Source organism: Hippocampus zosterae, chromosome 2 (assembly GCF_025434085.1).
Source record: "Hippocampus zosterae strain Florida chromosome 2, ASM2543408v3, whole genome shotgun sequence".
Taxonomy (NCBI): domain Eukaryota; kingdom Metazoa; phylum Chordata; class Actinopteri; order Syngnathiformes; family Syngnathidae; genus Hippocampus; species Hippocampus zosterae.
This window is the reverse complement of record NC_067452.1, coordinates 41,444,439-41,463,063: the sequence shown is the minus strand read 5'-3', so window position 1 is coordinate 41,463,063 and position 18,625 is coordinate 41,444,439. Positions and strand designations below refer to the sequence as shown.

At 56.4% G+C, this 18,625-nt stretch overlaps 2 protein-coding genes across 2 annotated transcripts; one reads left to right on the top strand and one right to left on the bottom strand.

Annotated features, from left to right (window-relative positions):
- Positions 1–1,319: 1,319 nt before the first annotated feature.
- Positions 1,320–4,008, top strand: LOC127594278 (rhodopsin-like). Its single transcript, XM_052056272.1, has 5 exons — positions 1,320–1,690; positions 1,775–1,943; positions 2,178–2,343; positions 3,044–3,283; positions 3,528–4,008. The coding sequence occupies exons 1-5, from the start codon at positions 1,330–1,332 to the stop codon at positions 3,657–3,659; spliced, it is 1,068 nt and encodes a 355-aa protein (XP_051912232.1). The 5' UTR covers positions 1,320–1,329; the 3' UTR covers positions 3,660–4,008.
- Positions 4,009–4,825: 817 nt separating this feature from the next.
- LOC127596479 (plexin-D1-like) lies at positions 4,826–18,427 on the bottom strand. Its single transcript, XM_052058997.1, has 24 exons — positions 18,141–18,427; positions 17,601–17,706; positions 16,888–17,027; positions 16,608–16,790; positions 16,444–16,528; positions 16,025–16,312; positions 14,485–14,634; positions 12,519–12,633; positions 12,193–12,300; positions 11,047–11,159; positions 10,806–10,910; positions 10,215–10,345; positions 9,647–9,845; positions 9,423–9,569; positions 9,179–9,335; positions 8,989–9,092; positions 8,372–8,435; positions 7,941–7,975; positions 7,587–7,691; positions 7,331–7,494; positions 7,102–7,249; positions 6,197–6,337; positions 6,058–6,132; positions 4,826–5,555 (listed from the first exon to the last, which is right to left on the bottom strand). The coding sequence occupies exons 1-24, from the start codon at positions 18,425–18,427 to the stop codon at positions 5,439–5,441; spliced, it is 3,267 nt and encodes a 1,088-aa protein (XP_051914957.1). The 3' UTR covers positions 4,826–5,438.
- Between the last annotated feature and the right edge of the window lie 198 nt (positions 18,428–18,625).

The window sequence follows — 18,625 nt, the reverse complement described above, 5'->3', positions numbered from 1 at the left end:
TTCTTTATACCAAAAAAAAAGGAAAGACATTGTTTTGGTTGTTTATAGCAAAGTATGGTATCCTTTATGGCACCGTTTTGAGCCGAAAAAAACCCGACCATGTACTGTATAGTAAGGCGTTTTTAGCGGAAAAAAACGACCATGTATAGTCAGGCGTTTTTGGCCGAAAAAAAACGACCATGTATAGTAAGGCATTTTTAGCCGGAAAAAAATGACCATGTATAGTAAGGTGTTTTTTTCCATCAAAAACGCCTTACTATATACATGGTCGGGTTTTTTTTGGCTAAAAACGCCTTACTATACATGGTTGTTTTTTTGGGGGACTAAAAACGCCTTACTATACATGATCGTTTTTTTCGGCTCAAAACGCCTTACTATACATGGTCGTTTTTTTGGGGGACTAAAAACGCCTTACTATACCTGGTCGTTTTTTGGGGGGCTAAAAACGCCTTACTATACATGGTCGGGTTTTTTTCGGCTCAAAACGCCTTACTATACATGATCGTTTTTTGGGGGGCTAAAAACGCCTTACAATACATGGTTATTTTTTTGGGGGACTAAAAACGCCTTACTATACATGATCGTTTTTTTCGGCTCAAAACGCCTTACTTTTGGGGGGCTAAAAACGCCTTACTATACATGGTTGTTTTTTTGGGGGACTAAAAACGCCTTACTATACATGATCGTTTTTTTCGGCTCAAAACGCCTTACTATACATGGTCGTTTATTTGGGGGACTAAAAACGCCTTACTATACCTGGTCGTTTTTTGGGGGGCTAAAAACGCCTTACTATACATGGTCGGGTTTTTTTCGGCTCAAAACGCCTTACTATACATGATCGTTTTTTGGGGGGCTAAAAACGCCTTACTATACATGGTTGTTTTTTTTTTTTTTTGGGAGGGGTGTCAAGGGAACAACACCACTCGCCCCCCCTCCCCCACCTCCCCCGAGGGACATTTTTCCAACCGGTATAGCTCTCCCATCCCTCGTGGCATCAGTTTTTTTGAGCCACTCTTGCAAAGGCTCGTCGTCGCTCAATCAAGGCCACCATGGCGCTAAAATAACGCTGAGGAAAGCAAGCAACGTCACACGGCCACATCCAGCCAACGTCAGCGCCTGAATAAAGTCGCCCAATTCCTGAAGCCGCTTTCCATTTTGTCTCTCTCTCTCGCGCGGAGGTCACAGAGAGGAGACAAGGCCGAGATTGCGCTAATTCCATTTTTGCACGTGGCCCCGTAATCCCCCCCGCGCGTCAAGTTAAAAGGTGGCTTGGGGGGCCGCAGAGCTCGTCTTCATCCCGTCAGACTACCTTGCCCCACCGTCGCGGCCATGAACGGTACGGAAGGAGCCGACTTTTACGTGCCCATGTCCAACAAGACGGGGCTGGTGCGCAGCCCCTTCGAGTACCCGCAGTACTACCTGGCGGAGCCCTGGAAGTACTCGCTGGTGGCGGCCTACATGCTCTTCCTCATCGTCAGCGCCCTGCCCATCAACGCGCTGACGCTGTACGTGACCTTCCAGCACAAGAAGCTGCGCACGCCGCTCAACTACGCCCTGCTCAACCTGGCGGTGGCCGACCTCTGCATGGTGCTGGGGGGCTTCACCGTCACGCTGCACGCCGCCCTGCGCGGCTACTTCAGCCTGGGCGTCGTCGGCTGCTACGTGGAAGGCTTCTTCGCCACGCTCGGAGGTCGGAGGTCGGAGGTCGGGGCGCCGTCAAATCCCGCGGCGCGCTCAGCCGTCTTTGCGTCTCGCCGCCGCCGTTTGTTTGCAGGCGAGGTGGCCCTGTGGTCCCTGGTGCTCTTGGCCATCGAGCGCTACCTGGTGGTGTGCAAACCCATGAGCAACTTCCGCTTCGGGGAGAAGCACGCCGTCTGCGGCCTGGCGCTCACCTGGATCATGGCTTTGACCTGCGCCGCGCCCCCCCTGCTGGGATGGTCGCGGTACGACGCGCTTGGGCTCCATTCGTTGCGGATGTTGTCGATTGACTTGCGCCGCGAGGCCCCGCCGTGTCAGTTTGCACCGGACGGCAAATGACATTGCGAGGCAAAATGGCCGCCCGCTGAGATGTGTAAAAACACCGCTTGAAACTCCATTCAATAATTGCTCAAACTATTCCCATTGTGCCCCCCCCCCCTCCACCGTGGTGACGCCACGGGTGGCTTTTGCGCACGCAGGTACATCCCAGAGGGAATGCAGTGTTCGTGCGGCATCGACTACTACACGCCCAAACCGGAGATCCGCAACGGCTCGTTTGTGGTCTACATGTTCGTGGTGCATTTTGTCATCCCTCTTGGCGTCATCTTCTTCTGCTACAGCCGCCTGCTGTGCACCGTCAGAGCGGTACGGCACCCACGCACACCCAAAACGGCCTCGTTTCTAACAATAATCGAAAGCATGGAGGGGGGGGGGGTGTAAAAAATGGCCCGAAAAAGTGTGCCCACACCTCGGAGCGTCTCAAGGACACCAAAGGGCGGGGTGGGGGGGGGGCGCCAAGGCTTTTGGCAGCACGCCGGCATCCAGCTGAAAGCAAGTCTGCTGCCTCACTGCGTCACCCTCATGAATAATAAGCCGGCAAGCCTTCATAATTCATGCGTTCATCCTCGAGTGCTCTTGTTACTAATGGAAGCGGAACTTGTGACAAAAGTGCCGAGTTTGTTTTTACACCACAGCTGGCAAAAAGATTCGCACTCACAAAAGAGGAATTACAAGTACAGCTGGTGGTGGGAAATGTAACAAAAATAAATTCACCTTCTGGACGTCTGCAAGGAAAAGTGCTCCGACATGTTTTTAAGATAAGATAAGATAAGATAAGATAAGATAAGATATCCTTTATTCGTCCCACACTGGGGAAATTTACAGCCTCCAGCAGCACATTGGGGACACAATAATGGATCCATTTTAACTGTAGATGCACACTGCCCCCCCTGCCCCAAATATACATATGTACATCATACACTGGAGTAATGTGAAGATGGCCCTCCAAAAAGTATCTGCGGGCTTGTCGAAACGGTTTTGTTTTGTTTGCCGCGCGCGTGTCCAGGCGGCGCAGCAGCAGCAGGAGTCGGAGAGCACGCAGCGGGCCGAGAAGGAGGTGACCCGCATGGTGGTCGTCATGGTGATCGCCTTCCTGGTGTGTTGGGTGCCGTACGCCAGCGTGGCCTGGTACATCTTTGCCAACCGGGGCATCCAATTCGGGCCCGTCTTCATGACGGCGCCCGCTTTCTTCGCCAAGGGCGCCGCCCTCTACAACCCCGTCATCTACATCCTGCTCAACAAGCAGGTGAGCACGCTTTGCCGTGACAATATTTGGAAATGAGCCCCCGCCCCCCCCTCCCTCACAACATATGTATGATAGGATGCCACTGGGAGCAAAATGCCACCGACGCAATGTTTGTTGTTGTCTGTACATCACGGGTAGAAGGTCGGAGGAAGTTTTTTTTGGGGGGGGGGGGGCACGCTCGGGCCCCCTTCGGCGTCAACCCCGCTGCGGTGGGTCACACCACTGTGTTTTGTTGTTCCTTCAGTTCCGCAACTGCATGATCACCACCGTGTGCTGCGGCAAGAACCCGTTTGGAGACGAAGACGACGCGGCGGCCGCCGCCCTCTCCAAAACGCAGATCTCGTCCGTTGCCTCCAGTCAGGTGGCCCCCGCTTGACATGCGCATCCCGACTGTCTCAAAGGCGACCATGACCCCCCCCCCCCCCCCCCACGCATCCCTGGTGTCCCATCTGTCCCATCTTAAAATCCACTGTCACTGCCCACAGCCAGCAAGTACCACATATATTTTTATCCACCCCCCCACCACCCCTTTTTTTTGGGGGGGGGGGTGACTTTCCTAATCCGCATCCCCTCGTGCCTGCTGCCGCTCTTCGGCAACGGGGAGCCGTTTTCTCGTGCCGCCGGCCAGCGCGCAAATGATGCTAGCGAGCGGCTAATCCGCTTTGAATGGACGAATGTGACAGCGGAGCGAATGCCGCTAAAGGAACATTCAGGCCTTGTGACGTTCCAACGTGAAGGCCGTCTCGGAGGAAATAAACTTTCAAAACGACATTTCGGTCCTAGGTCCTTAAGCCGGAGGCTGGCAAACTTTTCGGGTCCGGGGAAATATTTGTCTTTTGGACGAAACGCCAAATAAACGTAGCTAGCATGTCGTGAGCCGATTAGCATCGTTGCCTGTTGGAACTTTTTTTTTCGCAAAACGAGACAAACGGCTCAACAACATGGAAGACGACTTGCCTGACTTAACAAAATGTCTTTCTTATTCATGTTGTCCCACAAAATTAAGAATGACTCTTATGCTAGTAGGCTAATGCTAATGGGCCATCCCTAAATGCCATTTTGGTTCTTTTCTGGGGTGATATCAACACATCACATTTCAACAGAAACATTCATGACTCATTATGACATTTAAAAAAAAAATAATTTCCCACCACATTTCAGCAAATAAGTGGCCTCTTCAGTTCCTCTGAATTTTGGCTTCTTCTTCCGGATGACTCGCATGCGGCCACTTTACGGCTTGCGCAAGCCATCATTCGGTCAAGCCGAGGTAGCTGCTCGCAAACCGCACATTCTTTCCAGAGGTCACCCGGCCTGCCCGATCAATTTTCCATGTTTCCGTGTTTGCAAACATTGCCTCCAAGATGACATCAGTGTTGTTTGAAAGACGAGCGTTCGTAATTGCCTCCTCAGTCCAATTCTCACGCCGTCAAGCTTGTAAGCGTAACTTTTTAACTCAAGTCCCGCCCACTTTTGCTCATTTGCCTCCCTCAGTTGAAACATTGTCAGAATTTTTCCATGTGGGGAAAAAAAGCCACGGTGACATTTGGCAGAGCAGATGGCGGCGACGGTACAGGCACAATGGAAGCGCAAACGCCGTTGTTTATTTCATCCGCGCTCATTTGGCATCACAAATACAGTCGTGGGAGACATTTCTCTTGAGATAATAGATCACGTTTCCCGCGCGTGCGGACGGACGGCTTTGCCGGCGTTTGAAGACCAGCGGCTTCGCTGGTCTCGACCCGCCTCCGCTTCGCCCGCAAAGCACGCGGGGACCAAAAAGTTCAAAGCACTGACGGCGATGAGTCCCACCTGAGAACGTTACAGGCGTTACCGACGACGACGACGACGATGACGGCTCCTCCGGGCGGTCGGACGGCCGCTCCAAAACACGACGACACATCTCTAAATATTGCTATGGACACGATATCATACAGCGCAGTGCATCATTGGGCTCGTTCCCTCGGGGAAAGGTTCAGTGCATCAAGACCGGCCGGGCCTCGGGTCCCCAAGTCTCTTCTCGGACTCCCTTTCGAAGCCGGACGCCTTTTAAATGGGGGAAAAAGTGGGGGGGGGGCTCCACACCGTGCTTCAATCATGGCAAAACGGCAATAGCGAAGGCCAATAGGGTGGAGGATGGAGGGGGGGGGGCGGAGACTCAGGCCTCGCTGCAACACTCGTAGATGTTGTCCTCCACCAGGGCGACAACCTGCTCGAACTTGTGCTGCAGTTGAGTGCGACGAGCCGTCGGGTTGCACTCCAGGGCGTTGGTCACCTGGACACAAGCGCAGCGCCACCAAAAAAAAAAAAGCAGACTTTGAGGCCACGCAAAGGGACACCGTTGCCTTGACTTCAGGTTCGGACAGGCCGAAGATATCGCATGCCCATAGTGTCTGTCTACAATTCCCGCCGCACCATTTCTGTTCAAATCTCCACGGTACGAACAACACCGCTTAGTGCTCGGACCTCAAAAGTATCTCAAACATACAAGTTGGAAGAGAGCATCACTAAACTTATTTCCCATCATTCCAAGCAGGAATTGGAGTCTCTTTTTTTGGGGGGGACTGTGGCTCTCCTTTTGCCAAATGTAGGACAGCAACAAAACAACCCCCCCAAAAAACGGTGTCGGCATTTGAGTGTTGAACGACAAAACGCTTTTGCGATCCAAATCGAAACTTGATTGGGCTTGTCAAGAACCCCCATTGGGGGAAAAGCACGCCCCCGCACCAGCTCCAGCGCTCGGCGTGAGCGGGAGGGGGGCAAGAAGAAGCTCCTACCTGGTTCCTGTATCTCTTGGCGTACTTGTAGATCTCCGTCAAGGCCAGGTTGGTGTTGAATTCATTGCGGTACTTCTGCAAGAGAGTTGGGCCATCAGGGAGGCGGCGCCCGGCAGGGGGGAGGGGGGGGGGCACTCACGCGAGACTCCTCGGCCAGGTGAGCGTTCATCTCCTGCTCGCTGAGAGGCGGCATCTCCTGGATCTGCCGGTAGTAGCACTGCACCCGCTTCTTGTACTCGGGGATTTCCTTGGCGTAGAGCAGCTTGTTGGTTGGAGAATCCTGAAAAAGGACAAAAGGCTCGTCCACGCCAGGCGCTCGCAACTTGGCAAACGCGCGTCCGCCGCCGCCTCGCCTCGCCACAAAAGGCCTTCCCCCTTGATAGACAAAGTCGCTCCTCCCGATCGCGAAGCCTCTCGCATCCTGTTCGCAAGGTCACTTCCTGCCGTTCGCCCGTCTGTTTGCCAACCCCCCCCAAGACCTCTCACCCCTGCGGGAGCGTGCTTCTTGCCAGATAAGAGGGTTTCCGTGGCAACGGGCTTGCTGTTTGGCGCGGCTGAGCGTGTCCTGCTCTGCCCCCCCCCCGGCCCCCCCTCACTGCTCTCATCATTCTCAACATTCTTCCGCAAAATGTGGGGAAGGAAGTCAGTCAGCGAGAGACAGGAAGCAGAGTGCGTCCACTGAGGAATGTCAACGGTGACGACGCCAACGTCTGAGCTTGGACACACACGTTCACACACATTCACACACACGCGCGCACACACTCGTGCAGATCCGTGGGGGGGTCGGCCTGCCTGAAATGAGTCACGGTGAGGTGGATGCGGCTAACGGTCCAACGTGTTGAATGGCCGACGGCTCGGTCGGGACCCCGATCCCGAAGCCAACTCAAAAGGGGGCGTCGGCCTCAAAGGTCAAATGCACTGCCGACCGCGGGCGAGGGGGCGGACGGACGGCTACGTGGCGGTTTTGCGCGCGGCGTCCGAGCCGTTTTTCGATCAGAGCGGCGGCTCGGCGCCGTCGGCAGATCCGGCAGATCTGGTACCGACCTTGCCCAGCTGCAGGTCGGAAACGGAGCAGGCGTCGATGAAGGCCTGCGCGATGACGGACAGACACGCGTCCATGTGATCCGTCTTGTCGATGTCAAAGACGAACTGGGGGTTCTTCAGGATGTTGACCCAGAATCGCAGCGGTAAACTGTTGGGAGGGCGGGCGGGGGGTGCGGGGGGTCAGGGGCTCTGTCAAAAGCTGGCCGGCCGGCCGACCGGCGGCGCTCACCTGTTGGTTTTCCAGATGTGGAGGGTGTCCGGGTCGGTGATGCCCCGTTTGTCGGCCTGCTCCTCCAGGAAGTCAAAGAAGTATTTGACCGCCAGCGGGGGCCGTTCCGGGGGGATGCTGAGGATGGCCTGGAACAGGTCGTCCAAGAACTTCTGGAGCGTTCCCTTGGGGAGGAGTGGACGGGCGGGGTCAGGAGAAGGAAAAGCCACGCCCCCCCGATCCCTCCGAAAGCATCCCGCCGAGAGCGCGCGCTCACTTTGGTGGACAGGAGGCGCGTCAGGTAGATTTCGGGCAGCACCTTCTTGCGCCGGCTCTGCCCGTGCGACTTCTTGGGCTCCGTCGGCTCGTCGTGCGGAAGGACCTGCAAACGCCGGCGGGCTCACGGTCAAAAAGCCGTTCCCAAAAAGCGAGCGTTGACCCGGCAAATCCCAGAACTCATGATCCCGCCGTCAAAGGGCCGCGATCTCGGCAGAAAAGAGCTTAAGCCGCATAAGCGCCGCATAAGCGCCGCCTAAGCGCCGCTCTTTCCCCGCGGCGGCTTTTCCTTTTCACCTCCATCTCGGCGCGTTGCCAAAGCGACCGCGTTGAGAATTCGCCGGCGCTCACTCACCAAGTGGACGTACTTTTCCGTGTCCAGGTCTTTGACTAGGGAGAGACCCCAAAAAAAAGAAAAAAAAAATCAACATTGTCCAATCGACAAGAGAGAGAATAAGAGAAGACGGCTGAAGGCGAGTGGCGCCGAGGGAGGAAAAAAAAAGAAAATTCACAAAACAAGCCAAAACAAAACGACATTGCGAGCGGGGCAGAAAGTGATGAAGGCGGGGGGGGCGCAAGGCGAAGGACGCTGTCGGGCAGCGCCAAGGGCAGAGATGATGAATGAAAGGCGGGAAAAGGAAGAGAGACGCGCGCACAACATTTATTTCAAAGTCCGATTTCACACCACAAAACAGCCACAAGGCCTTGCTTGCGACAAACGCCGCCCTTCTTCCGTTTGCGCTCAAGGTCATGCGAGCGAGCGAGTGAGCGAGCGAGGCCACGTACCTCTCCCGAGCGCCTTCTCCTTCTTGTCTTGCAGGCTCATGGCGAGCGACGCCCCTTCCGGGATCTGGAGAGGGAAAGCCCACAGAAGAGGCCGCAAGGTCAGAGGTCGCAAGGTCAGAGGTCGCAAGGTCAGAGGCCGGCACCGGGCCACCGGGGAATCGTCGACGTCGCACCGGCCTACGTGGAAAGAGACGGACAGCCTTCGCTCGGTCCGGCCCGCGGCGTGCCGCTACTCTCACCGCTAAACTAAACGCGGGGGGCACTTAACGCGCGCGGGGAAGAGGTCAAACATTTGAATGGACCCGGGATCGGCTTTCCAAGCATGCGAGCAACCTCCCGCCGTGGGCTCGTTCCCACCGTGAGCCCCCCCACGTGGACACTTTGTCGAGGGCCGACACAAACTAGCGTACGCACGGGCGCCGACGCTGCGGTTTTTGCCGTTCTTTGCTAGCGCCGCAGGTGAAATCAAAGCTTTATGCGGCGAGTGCGGACCGCTGAGCGCTAACGACATCCGCCGATGCAGATGGCGCGAAAAGGTGACCCGAAGGACACCCGAAATCTGTCAACGCAAGACGGGGCGCACCAACACCTCCGAGGAGGGTCCGCCGCAGTCGCACCTGGTAATGGAAGACGGTGTTGAGTTTCTTGCGGCCGTCCTCCATGAGCGAGGAGTTGTCCAGGTCCTGCAGAGCTTTGCCGTTGCTGCCCGAGTCAAACCACTCTGTGGGGACGCGAGACGACAAGCGTCGGCGTTTCTGGGCGGACGGCCAATGAAAAGTGACCCAGGAGGACGGGCGGCGCCCTTACCCAGGTCCACGTCTTGCGCTCGGGGCCACTGGGAGAAGGGCAAGTTCTTGTAAAAGGCTTCGATGATTTTCTCCTTCACTTGGCAGATGGTGTCGGTGTTCATCACCTTGACGGCCAGCGAGTCCACACCGCAACCCTGGAAGGACACGTTGATGTTCTGCAAAACAAAACGACAAAGGCGCCGTGAAGCCAAGCGGCCCCTCGGCTTCGGGGAAGGCCGACGACAACGGCGGGACGCCCCCACCTGCGGCTTGGCTTCGATGTTCTCGCGGAGCAGCCACTCCTCGTTGAGGGTGTAGCGCGCTTTGCCCGTGATGGCGTCGATGGAGCCCTTGTTGATCTGCTGCTTGATGGCGCACAGCAGCAGGAAGAAGGGCTCGCCCACCGTTTCCTGAAGCGGCCGTCCGATAGCGTTAGCGGCGCGCCACGCCTCAGCCCCCCCCCCCCCCACCGAGCCGCCGTTCTCACTTTGAGGTAGCTGTACATGCAGATGGACATCCAGTTGGTCAGCATTTTCTCCACCACCGACTCGGTGCGGCGCAGCATCAGCTTGGGGTTCTTGGAGGCCGAGGCGTCGATCAGGTCCACCAGGAGGTCTTTCATGATGCCCGTGTAGTACTCCAGCTTGCCGTGCAGGGCGATGGTCAGCAGGGAGGCCAGACTGCACCTGCCGAGGACCCGACAGACGCAGCGGCCCAAGCTTCAGACGCTGACCATCCTTGCTCTGCGGCGCCCTCCGCTGAGGCGCACTTGAATTGCGCAATCAACTTGCAAGCCCTTTTTGGACTCGCAAATAGCGCCCCTGAAAAATCTTGCAACCGATGGCCCAATGGATGCTTTTAGCCCTTTTGCAATTAAAAAAAGAGACCTGGTGCCGGTTCTTGGGAAGAACGCGTTTGGCCAAGTAGGAGCAACGGTCATGAGGTCAAAGGTCAGCGCTTGACCCCAAAACATCATCATGCAGTGGGTGCCCTTTTCTACTTTCTCAGCTTCAAGATCAAAAGCGGCACGCTTAGCGCGGGAGGCGCACGCTTACCGGTCGCGCACAGCAAAGTCCTTCTGCTGCTCCAGGGCGTGGACGAAGGTGATGAGGAAGTGCTTGTTGTTGAGGAGGGTGGCGAACAGCGCCATGCCTTCCTCCACGTTGGCTCTGCTCGGGCTGGCGGCCTGAGGGCGGCAAAGCGGTATTAGGCCGCGTCGGCCTGTTTGTCGGCCCTTTGTGCATCCCAAACATGCAGAGACCCACCCCCCCCCCCCCCCGACGTCCCCCCCCCACCCCCTGGCCGCAGCAACCAGAGAGGCTGACAGAAGGGGAGCAGAGGTGCGCATGAAGATAAATGCTCGCGCCTGAGAGATTTAATTTACGTGACCTGGAAAGCCTTCCCGGGAAGACGATGTGGGCGAAGGGCACTTTGTCACCATCAGACGCCCCCCCCCGCCCCCCACCTCCCGATTGTTACTTTGTCTTGTAATGGGCGGACGGCTGCGAAAGGGCCCCGCCCGCCACCACAAAACAAGAAGCCAAAGGTCGGGCCGCATTCGGCATCGGCATCGGACCCCCCCCCCCATTCCGCCAGGCCCCGGCGCCGCCAGGAGCCAAACGGAGGCGCCGTCAAATTTTCCTCACCTGCCAGTCCCGCAAGAGCGGGTGCGTCTCCGGCAGGGCTCGAGGCCCCGAAGAATCGTACTCGTAGGTGGGCTGCACCAGACTCCTCTCGTAATCGGAGAACATCTGAAAACAAAGCCGGCCGCGGTCACATATCGTTTGGTAGTTTGTGCCATTCTTGAATGGCCTTTTTTGGGGGGGCTGCCAAAAGGAAAAAGCGAGTGTGTGTGTGTGTGTAAATGAGAAAAGTGAGAGCGGTGACCTTGGGGAAGAAGGTGCGCGTGACAAAGTGTTTGTACTCCAGGAAGGGGATGCCTTGGCTGCGGTTCAGCTCCTTGGTCAGGTCGGTCATGTCCGTCTGCAGCTCCGCAAAGCCTGAAAGGACCAATGGCAAGTCAGACGCCCGTTTTGCCCCGCCCCCTTTCCGCCACGTCTTCTGTTTCCAAATCAAGGTCATTTGAATTTGGGTTTATTTTCTCATCTCTTCCCACAGCAGGTAACGCGCGAGCAGCCCCGAAGCCGGCGGGGAGGACTCACCGGTGCCCCCCCCGCCGCTTCGCTTTTGTGGCCTTTTCATTCCTCCCACCCAAGATGTGCGCCTTGAAATTCTCCGATGCCATTTCAGTCGTGAAGAGATTCTCGCATGGGCTCATTTCACGCCGTCGTCCTCCTCATGTCGCGGGCCCGGTCGGGGTTTTATTCCCGTTTCTTCACAAAATCAAACGATCTGCGCTTTCTTCCTCATTTCGGGGCGAGAACTGAACGTTGCGTTTTCACGGAGACTTGGGAAAGGGAGCCGGGTGGGACCAAAGTCCGTCACGTCGCCGAGATTGAAGACGTTGAGCGTCATTCGGGTCTCGGATCAAAGCCGCAACTCGTGATTGGCCCCAGGAGGCCCAAAGAGCCCAGCTCCCCTTCCTGTCAGCCCCCCCCTCCCCCCCCTCCCCCCACTTCTGCGGCCTCGGCCCGTCTCGCCGCGTCACCCGTTGAAAACACAACAAACACAGACAAGCGGAAAAGTGCGCAAAACAACACCCGCAAACGTGGGAACATGGGTGTGTGTGTGTGTGTGTGTGTGTGTGTGTGCACTCGTTTCCATGTTTTGAGGGGACATAAAAATTGGAAACACAGTCACGTCTTGGGGAGGGACCATTTTTCTTATGGGGACAAAAAAGCAGGTCCCCATAAGAATAACGTATAAAAAGCATCAGAGGGCTGCCCCGAATGTGCCTGTGAAGTTTTTAGCAAAAACCCACAAGTCACCATTTTTACTGATTGTGTGTGTGTACATGGTGCTCAGCAGCCCCCCACATGGTTATTCAGTGCTATTGCACTCACTCCTCCACACACACACACTTTGCATATGCCCCGCCCATTTGTGTGTGTGTGTGTGTTGCATTAAACAGACCTTTGCGGATCTCCTCTCTGATCTGGGACTCCATCTCTTCCATTTGGAGTAAAGTTTTCTGCCAGTAGCGTTCAGCCCTTCGACTCTTTGTACAGTACACCACGAGGGCTGGGGACACACACACAGACGTGACGTTGTGCGTTTTTTTTTTCTGCTATTGTTATTCTAATTTTGCTCCGCGCTCACGGCCGCTGGTCAAGGCGCGCCCGGCCACAAAGGCACGCGATGGATTTCCCAAACGAGCGCGCTTCGATCCGACCGTCCGCCAAGACGATGGGCGCGGGCCTTTTGCGCCGCCCGAGCGAGCCCCACGTGGATTTTCTTACCCGCCGTGCAGAGCAGCAGCAGGACGCAGCAGACCACGATGGACACCACGATGGCCAGCTCGCTGCCGCCCAGCTGCACTTTGGCCACGGTGTGCCGGAAGTTGCCCACTTGCACCTGCCATTGGAGGAGAGCGGCCCGGAAAAGATGACACGCACATCTTGCGATACATTCGTGTATTGTATTGTATTGTATTGTATTGTATTGCGCTTTTTGCCTGGCGCGGGCCCACATGATTGGATGATTGGCCGCAGCTGGCACAAGTAGTCACGTTCTGTGTACGGATCTGACGACTAAAGATCAAATTGTGAAATTAGAGGGAGCGATTGCATTCTTGCATTCCAGTAGACCCCCACCCCAACCCCACATCCTGCGAGCTAGCGTGGACTCATCTTTAAGCCGTCATCTCGGGCCAGCGCGGCAGATTTACATCAAAGCGCCTTCCGCCAGCCATTTGGGCGATACTTCGCTTAGGTTTCAAAACCGCCGAGGTGTCATTTTGGGAGGGGGCGGGTTTGATGGCACGCTGGGCTGAAATTGCCATTGTGGCTCCCCCGCTGCTGCATCACAGTAACATGACAAAGTGTCCCGTTGAATTAAGGGCCAGCTGATGTTCCTTTTCTCATCATGAACTCAAGCCGCTGTCGCTGTGGGGAGACGGGTTGCGAAAAAGAAAGGGGGGGGGGCGGGAAGCATCCCAAGCAAACATGAAAAAGCCGTTGTCAAAAGTTTTGTTTTGAGGAACTGGCAGAAGGAACAACAGAGTTGATACAAAAGCCCGCAAGAAAAAGGCTGCGCTTTGACAGCAGCGGAGAAGACGGACTTTTTTTTTTCTTTTCTTTTCAAGTACAGTCAAGTACAGGTTTCCATTTCACGTCAGCCGACGACTTTGTAACGTCCACGTCACAACTGCATTTTTGCCACAAACGGCAGGAAGTGAACCGCCGCCACTGCCGCTTCCGCCTTGCTTGCAAACAAAATGGATGCGGCTGCTGAGCCTCGGTACGCTCCGGTTGACAAAAACCAAAATGGTCTTGCGCTTTGGAAAGGGAGTCTCCCGGAGCCAGCTGGGCCAAGTTGGCGACAGAACCATGGCCCACATCGTTGGCCAAGCGATAGAAAGACCACCGTCGACGGCTCGGCCAAATGGCTCAAGTTGCCGATTTTGACCGCGCTCCGTCACGGCGGCAAAGAAAGACGGAACGATCGTCGACGGCGTTGGGATTGGCCGCTTTGCCTTTTCGGACGCGGGCTCGACAAGAAGCTCCGAGGCGTGCTGAAGAAATCAAGCGAGGCGAGGATGCGCCGGTGCACCTCTCTGACAAATGAGCGCGTGCAGAGTCGCATGACACGCTGAGCCAGATGTGACAAGAGAAGGACTTCTTCTTGCGCCTCGTGACCAGTCAGCAGGCGAGGACGGTCTCGCCTCATCGGCTGAGGGCCGAGGTTCGTTGAGGGAGAGAAAAGAAAACATTTCATTAAAAAAAAAAAAAAAAAAAAGAAAGCGCCTCCCTCCAAATGGTTTTCTTCTTGGGAATCAATGTCGAGCGCGAGAGAGACCTCACTTTGCTCCGTTTTTATTTCCAGACAATGTTGGAAAAACACAACCGGCGTGTGTTGTTGCGCAGCCCGAAACAAATATTTCTGTTTCTGGACCCCTGGACCCCCCCCCCCCCAAAAAAAAAAGAAAAAGGGCAAATGGTTTTTGCAGCAGGCAGCACTCTGGCGGCAGACTGACATTGCTTCCGGAGCAACGGTGCCAAAAAGAGGGAACGTGAGCAGCCGGGACGCCAACGTCTGCTTTTCTGGCGACACAACTGGCGTACAAGGGAGGTCACGCCCTCCGGTTCGGAGTCAGCCCACAGTTGGTGGAAAGATCCCGAATAACCTCAAGGAGCAAAGGCAAAACGCCGGAGTCGGCAATGGCCGCCGTTGGCTCCAGTCCCCCCTCCCCCCGCGGGCACTTACGGTGACGGGCATCTCGGTCTCCCGGGAGCTCAGCAGGCCGCCGATGGTGCAGTGGAAAAGTTGGTCGTTGTGGAAGCTGATGTTGCACGGGTAGGGGCCGACCATCACAGAGTATTCGTCCGGCATCAGCTCCAGATCGCTGGGCCCTTTCTGCCAAGGGGAGGAAAAAAAACACACACACATCAGGGGCCTCGCGCACAGGAAGCCGGCGGACATCCCTTCGGCTCGGAGCGGCAAACCAGCCCGCCAAGTGAGACGGCCGAGACTAGAAAAACAAAATCTGCCGACTGCCCAAAAGAACTTTCTCAGGCCCTTTGCCGGACGACGTCGGTCGGAAAAAACAACAGAGCCGTCGCTCGCCGCGGACACCGCAACCGCCCCCCCCCCCCCAACTCGGTCCTCCTGCTAAACGCATCATTGGTGAAAGCTTCACAAAACGTCGAGCCACGGAACGGCTTTTATGGCCACGGAAAACCAGCCATCCAACCAGCCCATCAAGTCCTACTCGTGGCTTGGCACCCCCATTTTTACGGGAAACGTATCAGGAATGTTTCTCAGCTTTTTTTTTTTAGGTAAACGGGATGAACGAGAAAAGAAAGAAGACTGTCGTCATGATGCAAGATAAGAACCACAATGAGAGCCTCATCGGATGTTAAATCCCCGACTTGATGCTTTGATAAGAACAAAAATTATACACACACACACACATTCCTGCACTTGTGGCACAGTGAGGACCGAGTAAAAAGGCCTCCAAAGCGAGGACCACCCTTTCTGCTTGACAAAGAAATGAAAAAGACACATTTCTAGACACAGGAGAGGGCGCCCTTAGGCAATACATTCCTTTAGATTAAATAAAACACCAAAGGTTAAGAAAAAGTTTTTAACTAGATAAGTGAGGACCGGGCACTGGCGTGAGTACAAGAACACACACACTTGTGTATCGATATTCTAGGTTGCTTTCGCAGTCCAACGACAGCAAGAGAAAAGCCAACGAAACGTGACAATTTGCTTTTGGCGCAGCCAAATGGCAAACGTGCGGCTTTGATTGCGAGACGCTTTGTTTTCAAATTCAGGCTGCAGTTTTTGTTTTTTTTCGCAATTGACTTGGTGACCACAAGGACGGGATTACCAACTGGGAACCAGGCCAAAGTAAGGAAAGTGAGAGCCAATTTGGATGCAAGTGAAATCCACCCCCCCCTTTTTTTTTTTCCAAAAAGTGAGGAAGCGTGCGCGTGCGTGTTTATCGCCAGTGTGCTTCCTCGCTGCCTGAAGGCCCTCTCCTGTCGCCAGCGCAGGATGCGCAGGATGCCGCCTCCCAGGACTCTGTCAACAAGTCCTTCCCAATCCAAACACAGCACACGCTGACACCAAAAGCAAAACAAAAATAGGGGGGGGGGGGGGGGGTTGCTAGTTTCTGACTTCAGGTCAAGCCATCGAATTTCAAGTCCGAAAAGAAAACAAGGCAATCGGACGACGGGTTAGCGTTAACGTCAACCCCCCCCCAATTAAGTTTTTGGATGAAGGCGCTGGTGCGACTCACATTGATGATGAGCGTCAGCTGCTCCCCCGGGTGATGTTTGATCAACTTTTCCTTGTTGGCCGTGAAGAACTGCGGGTCCTCCACGTATTCCAACGGGAAGCGACCCGTGCGCGGCTCCTCTTCATCCTCCTCCTCATCCTCCTCCTCCGCGGCGTCCCCGTCAGAGGGGGAGGGGCGCTCCCCCGCGTAGAGGACTCCATTCAGGTAGAACTGCACCGAGGTGGGCCGGGACTGAGCGGAGGGCGGCGACGGGCATGTGATGGCGGCGGGCGAAACCACGGCGCACACCTGCAAGGAGATCAGAGCACTTTAGCGCTTTGTCGTAGCGAAGCTAGCCGCTTTGCGCCGCGGCTCGCCCACCGCAAATCGTGTCATCGTTTGTTTCCCAGACGGGCGCCGGCGAGGGCGTTTTGGCTCACCGTTTGTCCGATTCCCGCCACCTGCATGGTGGCGCTCTGCACCAGGTCAAATCCGTGGCCCGCCACCGTGATGGTCCTGCCGCCGCTGCAACGCACGCACGCACATCAAGACCAATTGCGTTTCTTTCTTTCTTCGGGGGAAGGGGTCCTCGGGCGCGGCCCACCTGAGGAAGCTCCTGGCGGGCTTGATGAAGCCGATGGTGGGGTTCTTCTCGTACGCGTACGTGGCGGCCAGTCGCTCCCGCTGGCACGGCGCGTCCTCAAACTGGACGCAGAGCGACACCGTGCCGCCGTCGTCCGCCTGCGGGGCCGGCGGCATGGTGCACTCCAGGGCGTCGTCTCGTTGCCTAAGAGACCGCGGGCAAAGGAGCGCGTGGTTGCCGCTTTTGTGAGCGACGCAGCCGAGAGGACGCAAGCGCGCCGCCGCCGCCGCCGCCGACTCACTCGGTGATGACGCATTCCAGCGTGTCGTTGATGACGACTCGAACCCGAGAACCGGTCGCCAGGTGTTCCCCGTTGATGGTCACTCTGGTTCCTCCGGCGCGGGAGCCTTTCCCGGGCTCCACGGAGACCACCTTGGGGACCTGAAAGCGCAGACGAGCCCAAAGTCCGCGTTGATGGCGTGAAGCGGGATGAGCGCGGACCGACGACAGCCATTGTGTGTTTGGGGCGCCGCGGTGGCTGCAGGGAGCCGGATGTTTCCTTCCTGGGGCTCGCAGACAAATATCCTGTCTCCCGCTTCTTTTTGCCTCGCCTCGCTTTCGAGCGGGGCCGCCGACACAAATATGCAAGGGCCCCCGTTTTTTCAAGTCGGCTTGAAATCGCTTGTTTGCGATTGTTCGGGGGCTTTCCGCGCCAGGAGCGGAGGATAAAATAAGACGAGAGTGCCGACTTGTACGGCTCGTTCGGCCGCGACCGACTCTTCTCGGGACGGGTCAATTAAGGTCAAGGTCAATTAACGAGCGGAGGCGGCGGACATCATTTGTTTTTCCTAGCTGCTGGCTCGCAGCTGCGCTACACGTCGGAAGATTCCCACACCGAGCCGCAAAGCGCATCTGTTAACACTCGGCCGGCTCGCCGTGGGGGGTCGGGGGGGGGTCGCCGCGGGATACACAAGGGAAGGGAAGAACGCGGAAGCCAGCGAGGCCCATACTCACCAAGTAGGAGAAGCTTTCCTTGGACTTGCCCGTCCCGCCCTGATCCACGTCCACTCGCACCGGGTCCGTCCCGTCCGACGGAGACCTCCCGGTGACGCACACCAGCCTGCGCAAATCAAAAGACGAGGAGGGGGAGGGGGTTAGAACGCTCGCACGTTGGGGGGGGGGGGGGGGTCGGACGAAGTGACGCATGGCAGTGGTGGGCCCCGCCCACAGCTGCCGTGAATGCAATGACGGGCTTCGGCGGAGCGCGACCAGATAACGCTTTTCATTTCAGCTCCGATGCCTTCGGAAAAGGTTATGACGGCCGACCTCGCCGTCGCCATGGTGACGCCGCGATAATCCCGTTGAGGGGGAGTCATTTCAAGGGAGAAGCGTCTTGCATACAAAGAGTGGCGTGACGTCGGGAAAAAGGCAGGGGTCCTCAGCGGCTGACGGACCCCCGGGGCTTGACTGACCGACTGAAGCCAAATTTACAGATGGACGCATGGGGGAAAATAACCGGGGGGGGGGGGGGGGGCGGTATTCGGTCATACTTACTCAACAGAGACAGAGTAGAGCTCGGGCACGAGTGCGCACGGGACCTCCCCGATGGACACTTTGACCGCTTGGGCCCGGCGACCCAGGTTCTTGCCCTGCACCGTCAGGCGGGTGCCTCCCTCCACCGGACCCCCCAGCGGGAAGATCTGAAAGAAACCCAGAGACACAACGAATCCCATCAGCGACGAGGAGGAAGGAGGCGCACGTTGAGGCGGGGGCATCGGAAGAACTTTTTTCCAGCGGGGCGGCGGCCAGGGTATCGTGGCATTTGGCGGAGGCGTGGCCATAACGGGCGCCCGCCCACTTGTACATTTGCATGCAACGCAAGGCAAAAAAACAAAAACAAAAACAAAACGCTCCACCTACACTTCAAGTATGTGGGTGAATGATGAATCTTAGCGCCCCCCCCACCCCCATTGACCCCCACCCCCATGACCTTCTCATGACACCTCTGCGTTATTAGCTCGGCGAGTGAGAATGAAAAC